General features: G+C 37.6%; 1 protein-coding gene across 1 annotated transcript in view; it reads right to left on the reverse strand.

Moving 5' to 3' along the window:
• The window catches only part of PPP1R13B (protein phosphatase 1 regulatory subunit 13B), a 127,769-nt gene that overhangs the window by 17,620 nt on the left and 100,373 nt on the right, over positions 1-9,776 (reverse strand). Inside the window, exon 9 of the mRNA XM_044664644.1 lies at positions 7,082-7,262. Coding sequence (XP_044520579.1) covers positions 7,082-7,262 — 181 coding nt within the window. The remainder of the gene's footprint in view (positions 1-7,081; positions 7,263-9,776) is intronic.

The following is a 9,776-nucleotide window of genomic DNA, read 5'->3' on the forward strand; positions in this document are numbered from 1 at the left end:
TTGACATCTGGCCATTCTTTTAAGGGTTCCCTCATAGGAAACAAAGATTTAGCTATTTATGATAGTTTATGGCATCTGGATAGCTTCATGAAAGCTAGCAATGTTATTAAGTATTAAACAAAAATTATATTTCATACTTTGTGGTATAAACTGAAGAGTTCAATGGATCAGAAAGAAGAATATATAATTTATATGTATGAGTCTGACAGAAGATTTTATCAGTTACTGATTGCACTCAAGAACATATGAAAAGCCTAATTTCAAGTTACTAGATCCTACTTTCTAAGCAAATCATTGTTCCATTTCAATATCCATATTCACTTAGGTCATATTTGTTTCTCATATGTTTGCTTTGGTTCTAAGCTATCTGTTTGGTAATTTAATTCCACTAGATTTCATTTACATATGCTCTTACTTATTTCTAAGAAGGAGTTGTCATGGTTCAGTGAGTATTAGACTTTTATCAGTTTAGAAAAGAAAGGATTTATAAAGGAAAAATGATTGTTGATTTAGTACACATTAAAGATGAGTAAGCATCGTCCAAGATTCTCTGGTTGACATACAGTTTATAAAGTGCACTGCAGAGTTTGCAGAATGATGGGAAGAGTTGTAGTCAGGCCCAACATCAAGATCTGACACTGTCCATGAACTAGGCACCTGGTGTTTAATATGACCATCTGCGTAATACAAGAGGCGAAAAAGCAGGAATCAGAAACTAGTGCCCCCAGTTACAATGGTTCCTTATCTTAGATTCATGATTAATCAAGGACTTTCCAGAGTCATACTACAATGAAACCATATTTTTAAGCAGATTACCTATAGCCAAATCTCACTAATCTCAACAGAAAGTTTAAGCCTTGTGATTAACTTCTAAAGGACAAATGCAAAATAAGATTTCTTATGGCTAAGTGGTGTGTGTGTGTGTGTGTGTGTGTGTGTGTTTTTTCTCCATAAAGGGACATGAAGAAGCAATGAAGCAGCTTCTATCAGCATTTTCTTTAGAGCTATTTATTAAAGAAAAGAGAGACATTGGTAGTTAAGAAGATATCAGAGACAAATAACTTACTAGATGCTATCACATAAAAATGCCCACCTCTCCTTATCGTATATACACTTTTAAAATATCAATTATCTTTGAGGGCAAAAAGAGGGTCAGTTTTTATTTTTTCCCCCTGCACCTAGCATAGTGATTTATACAGAATAAGCACTTTATAAATAGTTACTGAATTGGAGATAGCCAAGGGAATTACACAAAATAAATGTAATTTTGATATTTTTATTAAAGGAAGAGAACTCTCCAAAATACAGAATAGCTCACCCAAAGAAGTTGCATGTAAAAGCTGGATTCTGTGTGGCTAATTAGGGCATAGCACAAATAAGGTCAATGTCTCAGGGATGTTATATCTCAAGGTAGGAGATTTTGGCTTTATTCTAGTCATATGATCATACGCCTTACTCTTGCCAATTATTTCACAAATGTAGGACATTAGAAGGTGGACAAAAGAAGAAAATGGAAACATACCAACATAAAACTATCCATTTCACTAAGGAAAAGAACTCAATATATACTGTCTAGTGATGGTAAATCTGTATCATTATCATAGTAAATGGAAACACTTTTGTAATTTATACTTATGAGAGGAAAAAGTAAATTCAAGTTATTGGCCAGGGGAGGAAATGAGGGTGAGGTGGTGATGATTCGAATAGGATATGAATGGTGACCAGGAGGCACTGATTTAGAAAATGGCATTTTGAGCTGAGCTTTCTAAGGAGAACATGTGAAGAGGAAGTAACTTCTGGGCACAGGGCAACGTGCAAAAACATCAGTACGAAAGACTGAATGTCATTTATAAGGAATAGTAGGCCAGTCTGACTAGACTACAGAGTTCATGAAGAGGAGACATGCACAATAAATATGTCAAAAGAGGCTAAAACCAGACTGATAGGCAATAAAAATTAACCAGAGGTATTTTTTACCCTGGCAGCAACAAGAAGCCACAGGAATTTTTTGAGCAAGTGAATGACATAGATAGTCCATGCCTTAGTAATATCTCTTTAGGATGATCAACTGGAGGAGCATGAAACTTGAGGCAAGGAGATCCAACAGGTGACTACTCCATGATCCAAGTGAGAGATGAGGAGGTCTAAACTAGAGCAATACTTCAGTGTGGAAAGGAAGGGGATGTATGCAAGAGATACAGGTAAATTAGTTTTCATGAGCCTTGGCAACTAACTAGATATATGGTGAGTGAGGAAGACTTGGGAACGAATAGAAGGTTTTAAACCTAGTTATCTGAAAGAATAGTGACGCCCTTGACAGAAATAGGGAAGGTCAAATGAACAGGTTTTGGGGAACAGAGATAATGAATTTTCTTCTGGACAGGTAGTCTGAAATACAATTGGAAATGTCCAGTGTGCATTTGGGATGAGGGCTGAAGTTCAGGAAAGAGTTTATTTATAGCTTATTATATTATACTAGGTCTAAAATTCATCTATCTGAAATAATAGAAGCTGATGAAATCATTGTTAGGCAATCAGGACGAGATTTGAGGGACACCCATCCATAAGTTTTAAAGTAGAGAAGGATGATAATCCAGCAAAGTGGAATGAGAAGTATGCCAGACAGGTAGAAGGAAAACCATAAAAGAAGAGTATAGTGAAACTCAGAGAATATCCCAAAGGAGAAGGTAGCTGATATTGATAAATGCTAAAGAGAGGTTAGAACACTGCCACAGGTGTAACAGGTCCATAAGATTTATTTTGTTACACTTTGATCACAAAAAAATGTAGGTAACATATTATATAAATCTCATAGGCCAGCCTCAAAAGGCGTCAGTAGCAAGCATAGACATTGCTTAATCCTATATTTAAATATGAGCCAATCTCCACAGGAAGAAATGTTTTACACCCTTAAAAAAACAATAAGCCAATAGGATACTATTTTATTAGCTCCTACTATTACAGCAGAAGCCATGCTCTGGTGACTTACCTTTTTTTTAAATCCCTTCCTTCTGAGAATCAATACTAAGCAATTCCAAAGCAGAAGAGTAGTAAGGACTAAGCAATTGGGGCTAAGTGACTTGCCAGGGATCACAAAACTAGAAGTGCCTGAAGCCATATTTGAACGCAAAAACCCATCTCCAGGCCTGGCTCTCTATCAAATGAACCACCTAACTACCCCTTTTCTAATGTCTTTAAAGAAAAGATCTTTCTGGAGTCACACTGGCAATGGACTCAACTTTCACATATTATTTATTTACATTTGCTAAAAATGGGTCCATCACTAATTACAGCTCAAAATTATGCAAATAACTTTCTAAGCAATCTAATGTTTTTCTTAAATCAGATTTTTATTAGAAGAAAAAGCAAATTGAAGTAATGGGGGAGGGGGAAAGGGGTACGACACACATGGTACTATTGACTAGGAGGGACTGATTTAGAAAATGGCACTTGTTTGACTAATAATACATGTATAACCCAGTAGAATTGCTTGTCAGCTCTGGGAGAAGGAAGGGAAGAAGGGAGGGAGAGAAAATGAATCATATAACCATGGAAAAATATTTTTAAAATAAAATTATATATTTTTTAAAATGGCACTTGGTGAGATTACCCTTTTAAGAACATATGGAGAGGGGTTATAGGGAAGGGATATAAAAATGATGGCATTATCCCATTTTAGCATTGTTGTTACAGGACATACTACATACTATAATCAGACCCTACAAATTTCTCTCCTGATCCACAATGTTTCATAGTATAATCATTTGTTGTTTAGTCATTTCAATTGTGTTCGACTCTTCGTGTAACCTATTTGGGATTTTTTTTTGGCAAAGATACTGGTTTTGCCATATCTTTCTCCAACTCATTTTATAAATTAGGAAGCTAAGGCAACAGAGTGAAATAACTTGTCCAGGGCCATACAACTATTAGTATCTGGGGCCCAATTTGAACTCAGGCCTTGCTGACTCCAAGCCCACTACTCTACCCACTGTGTCACCTAGCTGCCTCTTTATCATCATTAAGAGCCCATTATTCATTCAACAGACATCTACTAAGCTTAGCAGTTCTTGTGTAATTCATGCACCTGAAACCCTTTAGAGCAGTGATGGGCAAACTACAGCCCATGGGCCAGATGCAGCCCCCTAAAATGTTCTATCCAGCCAGCTGTGACATTATTACTAATCTGACTAATACAATGAGTAGGATACAATACAATGAAACTTAGAAAGAGTTGCCTTAGAAACAGACTGACAGATGAGCATTGCCTCTCCTTTGGCCCCCTCTTTAAAAAGTTTGCTAATCACTGCTTTAGAGGGTTCATGACGTTAAAGCTATTTTCATAATGATACTAACCTGTTATTTGCCTATTAAAATGCCTTTCCCTTTTCCAACTACCTATGTGTGAGAAGTCAAATTTTCTTAGTACACTTCAAGCAAAACAACATATTGCAATAAACACTATAGAAGCAGATGGGACATTAGCAGTCTCCTATTAAGTCAGACATTATGTAGAAATCTGCAAAAATAGATAAAACAATGTACTCTTCCCACTAATTTTTTTGTTTTGGAAGTTTCTTTTTTGTAAAAATATATTATTTTTTAACATGTAATGAACTTGTTTTTTTAATGAATTAGTAAGTAAATAATTTTTAAATTTATCCATTTTAATGTCTAACACATTACAAATTAATAGATACAGCTCAGATAAATAAAAGTTCTCCAGAATTTTCAATAATTTTTAATAGTGGGGCAAGGGAAAGCTGGGTGGCTTAGTGGATAGAGAGCCAGGCCTGGAGATGAGAGGTCCTCGGTTCAAATCTTGCCTCAGATGCTTCCAAACTACATGGCCCTGGCCAAGTCACTTAACTCTCATTGCCTACCACTTCCTATTCTTCTGCCTTAGAACCACCAATACATAGCATTGATTCTAAGATAGAAGGTAAGAGTTTGTTTTTTTAAAAGAGTGTAAAAGGGTCAAAACCAAAAAGTTTGAAAACCACTAACATGCTAGTCACCAAACATATATTCACTAGGAAGGTATAATATACATCTAAAATACTTCTCTTAGGAAGCTTGTAATCGAGGAATAGGAGTTAAGATGAAGACATCATTATAATATCTACTGTTTTATAGAACTCCCTGAGCAAAAAATTAAGATCATGAGATCAAGGAAGGCTACAGCTGAGAGGCAATATTTAGGTAACCAAGTTTAAAGGATAGGTAGGAATTCAGAATGTAAAGATGTTCCAGGCACGGAGGTGGGAAAACAAAGAATGCTTTTGGGAAACAAACCACAATTAGGCTGCAGCAAAGAATTATAAAAGGTGGAATAAGCAACAGGACTGGGGGTGGTACAAGGCTGAAGAGGGCCTTGAATGTCAAAACAATCTGAACTTTACTCAATATAGGCAGTTAGAGCAATACAAGATATCTGAGGAAAAGTGACATAGACTTATGGACTGGGAAGAAGAGTCTAGTAATACTGTGAAGGATATATTGGACAAGAGAGTAGTATGGAAGCAGAGAGATAAGTTAGAATATGATTGCAAAAGGTCAAATAGGTAATACAAGGTCCTATGCTATAATGTTGGTACTAGGAGAAGAAAGGAGAGGGAAAGATTCAAAAGCTGTTACGTGACTAGGATAAATAGAAATTCAGCTTGGATAAGAGATGAGAAAAAGTTAAAAGAAAAAAATTATACCAAAGTTGAATATCAGAAACTAACTAAATGTGGCACTGACAGAAAAAGGAAAAGTTGGAAGGAGAAGCATGTTTTTGGACAGGATGAATAGTTATGATTTTAAGTCAGAGTAAGCACTAGAATTAATCAGGGTTGGGAAAGGCTTCTGGTGCAAGCCAGAGAAGCCAATAGGTAGAGTGGAGGAAGGGGTGAATTCCAGGCATAGGGGATGGCCAGAAAAAATGCCCTGAGTGAAAAGACAAAGTGTCTTATTCACAGAACAGCTTAGAAGCCAGTGTCATTAAAGCAAAGAGTACATGGATAAGGGTATGGTCTTAGAAAATTGGAAAGGCAGGGAGAATCAAGGTCATGAAGGACTTTAAATGTCAAATAGAGCACTTTGTATCTGCTCCTGGAGATAAAAAGAAATCACCAGTTTATTGACAGTCAGATGTAAGCTTTTAAGCTTTAGGACAATCACTTTGGTGGCTGAACTTGAGGCAGACAGACCCACCAGTAGGATATTTTTAAAAATTCTTATTTTCTTAGAATCAATTCAAGTATTGGTTTGAAAGCAGAAGAGCAATAAGGGCTAGACAACTGGAATTAAGTGACTTGCCCAGGGTCACACAGTTAAGAAGTGTCAGAGGCCAGATATGAACACAGCTTCTCCCAACTCTGGGCCTGGCACCCTACCCAATGAGCCAACTAGCAGCCCCACACCAAATATTGGAATAGTCCAGGCATGGCATGGTCAGAGGAAAGAAAGGGGCATATTCAAAAAGTGTTGCAAAGGTGAAATCAACAAACCTTGTCCACAGCGTGGCTATTGAGAATGACAGATAGTGAGAAGTTCAGGATGACTTCATTGATGTAAGTCTGAGGGACTGGGAGAATAGGATTGTCCTCTATAGTAATAGAGAAAGCAGAAGAGCAGGATGGGTTTAGGAGGAAAGATAATAGTAACATGCTGAGTTTAAGACATCTATTGATTATCTAGTTTAAGATGTCAGACAATTCCACATGTATACAGAAGTCTAGCTAGCCATGGTGAAAAACAAGGGAAAGAAATATGAATAACAGATTCATAGTTTAGAACTGGAGGAGACTAGAGACCATTGAACCCAATCTAATTTCCAAAAGAGTCACAAAGAGGTTAGGTGACTTAGGGTTACACAACTAGAAGTATCTGGGACAGAATTTGAAGTCAAGTCTTCCTGACTTGAAATCCTAGAACTCTATCCATTATTCCACAGCTAATAAATAACAAAAACCAAGAAATATAAACCTCAGTATCAGGAATACTAAAAATGCTATTTGGGTATCCATTTGTAGACATATGTGATTATTTCCTTAAAAGTTTCAAGGTGGTTCCCAATAACAAGGTTGATTCTACTTACCAGATTTGGATCTTCCATGACCTGCATTTGAAGCAATAGTGAGAGATTGCGGCTTTATTGGGTCACCTGGTACAGAATAGTTACCAGCACTAGGAACTTGTATATAAGGGCCCACTGCTGCTATTCTCCCAGATGCACTCAAGGATGATTGTGGTGATGCTGTTCCATTAACTCGATTTAACTATATAAAAAAAAAAAAAAAAAGAAAGAAAAAGAAAAGAAGAATGACTGATGTGAAGCCAGAGCTAAAAAAAAAATTCAAGATAATAAGTTGGTATGAGACTATCATTTTAATGTTGAACCTCCCTCCCCCATACTAACAATGGTTATTTCTTATTTAGGAATTCATATAAATCCAGAAATACTAGAAATAGTAATCATTACAACATATTAAGGAGTTTGCACAGGAATAATATCCAATAAAACAAAATAAAATTCCTCCTTTCTGTAATTACAATGGGAAATGCCCTTTAAAAAGAGGTTAGAAGAGGTTCCGGGTTAAGATGGCGGCAGAGTAAGAAGCAGCTCTAAACCTCTCCTGACCGAAACACACAAAACTCCTCAAGGGGACATAAAAACAAGTCCAGACGAACGGAGGAACCCCACAACAGGACACAGCGTGGAAGGTACGTGGAATCGAGACATTTCCAAGCTAAAAAGGGCTCTCACTCAAGCGCAAGCTGAGCAACCGCCCCACCCCCACCCCCTCCACACTCTCCTATAGCTCTGAACCCAGCTAAAAAGAAATAGAGCAAGTTTGGGGCACCCATCGAGTCATCAGCAGCTCCGGGACCTGTTCCTGAGAGCAGCAAGACTTAGGACCCCATTAAGTCAAGAACGCACGCGAAATCTGAGCACGAAATCTGAGCGCGCGCTGGAGTGGACGCTGGGAGCGGAGCACCGGCTGAGCAGAGGCGTGGGTGGAGGTAAACACAACCAGGAACTAAAGCCTAAGTGGGGAACCAGTGCAGACGGGTATACGACTGTGGAAGTAGCGCCCTGAGACTTGTAAAGAAACCTCCTGCAGAGGTTCAAGCAAGGGAATCCACCAGGGGGCTTGACCTTGGAAAAAACTAGATCTCAGTCCTCAGGAGCCAATAGATCTCAGACAGACACTGAGAGCGAGGATAAACCTGAGAAGCTGCTGGGCTAATGATGGCTAACCAGTTACAGGAAATTCAGAAGAGAAAGAATAATAACAAAAAAAAGAAGTCTTTAACACTCGACAGCTTCTACACAGAGAAAATCCAGACAACTGAGCAAACAGAGGAGGAGAACAAACAACCATCCAGACCCTCCCCAAATAAGGAAAACTCCTCACAACCTATGGAAGAGTTCAAATCTGAGATTTTGAGGAAAATGGAAGAGATCTGGCAAGAAAATAACAGCTTAAAAGGTAGAATCTTGCAACTGGAAAGCGAGGCTCAGAAACCAAATGAACTGATAAGCAAATTGAACACAAGAAATGACCAGATTGAAAAGGAATACCAGAAGATTATGGCCGAAAACAAGAAGATTATGGCCGAAAATCAAAAGATTATGGCCGATTACCAGAAGATTATGGCCGAAAATCAATCCCTAAAGGCTAGAATTGAGCAAGTAGAAACTAATGATCTCTCAAGACAACAAGAACAAATAAAACAAAGCCAAAAGACTGAAAAAATAGAAGGAAACATGAAATATCTCAATGAGAGAGTGACAGACCAAGAAAACCGGTCTAGAAGAGACAATTTGAGAATAATTGGTCTTCCAGAAAAACCAGAAATCAATAAAAACCTGGACTCTATACTAACAGAAATAATTCAGCAAAATTGCCCTGAAGTCCTACAACAAGAGGGCAATATAGACATTGAAAGGATTCATAGAACACCTGCGGCATTCGATCAAGAAAGGAAAACACCAAGAAACATCATTGCAAAATTCAAGAGTTTCCAAGCAAAAGAAAAAATCTTACAAGAAGCCAGAAAGAAACAATTCAAATATCAAGGAGCAACAATCAGGATCACACAGGATCTGGCAGCCTCAACACTAAAAGACCGCAAGGCGTGGAATACAATATTCAGAAAGGCAAGAGAGCTGGGCCTGCAACCACGGATCAACTACCCATCAAAATTGACTATATATTTCCAAGGGAAAGTATGGGCATTCAACAAAATTGAAGAATTCCAGGTATTTGCACAGAAAAGACCAGGGCTAAATGGAAAGTTTGATATCCAACCACAAAAATCGAGAGAAACATGAAAAGGTAAATAAGATACAGAGGGGAAAGAAAGAAAACTTATAATTTTTAAATTTGCCTTTTTAAGGGCCTCAGTGAGATCTAATTATCTGTATTCCTTTGTAGAGAAATATTATGTATAATTCTCTGTAGTGAATTCTATTCACTATTATAATATTCACTATTATAGTAATCAGAAGAATAATTAACAGGGTGAGGGTGGAACACTAAATAATCTAAGATGGCATGGGGGATGGGAAAAAGGGGGAGAATAGCAGGGGTCACCAAGAGAAACTTGAGCGAATAAGAAAATAGAATATTCTATTACACACAAAGAGGGCATGGGAGAGAGAGGGGACAAATACTATTATAAGAAGGAGAGGAAGAGAGCATAAAGAGGTAATAATCAAACCTCACTCTCAGTGTAATCAACCCGGAGAGGGAAGAGTAGTTAAACTATCCATTGGGAAATAAAAC

The sequence above is a fragment of the Gracilinanus agilis genome, chromosome 2 (genome assembly GCF_016433145.1).
Source record: "Gracilinanus agilis isolate LMUSP501 chromosome 2, AgileGrace, whole genome shotgun sequence".
Lineage (NCBI taxonomy): Eukaryota > Metazoa > Chordata > Mammalia > Didelphimorphia > Didelphidae > Gracilinanus > Gracilinanus agilis.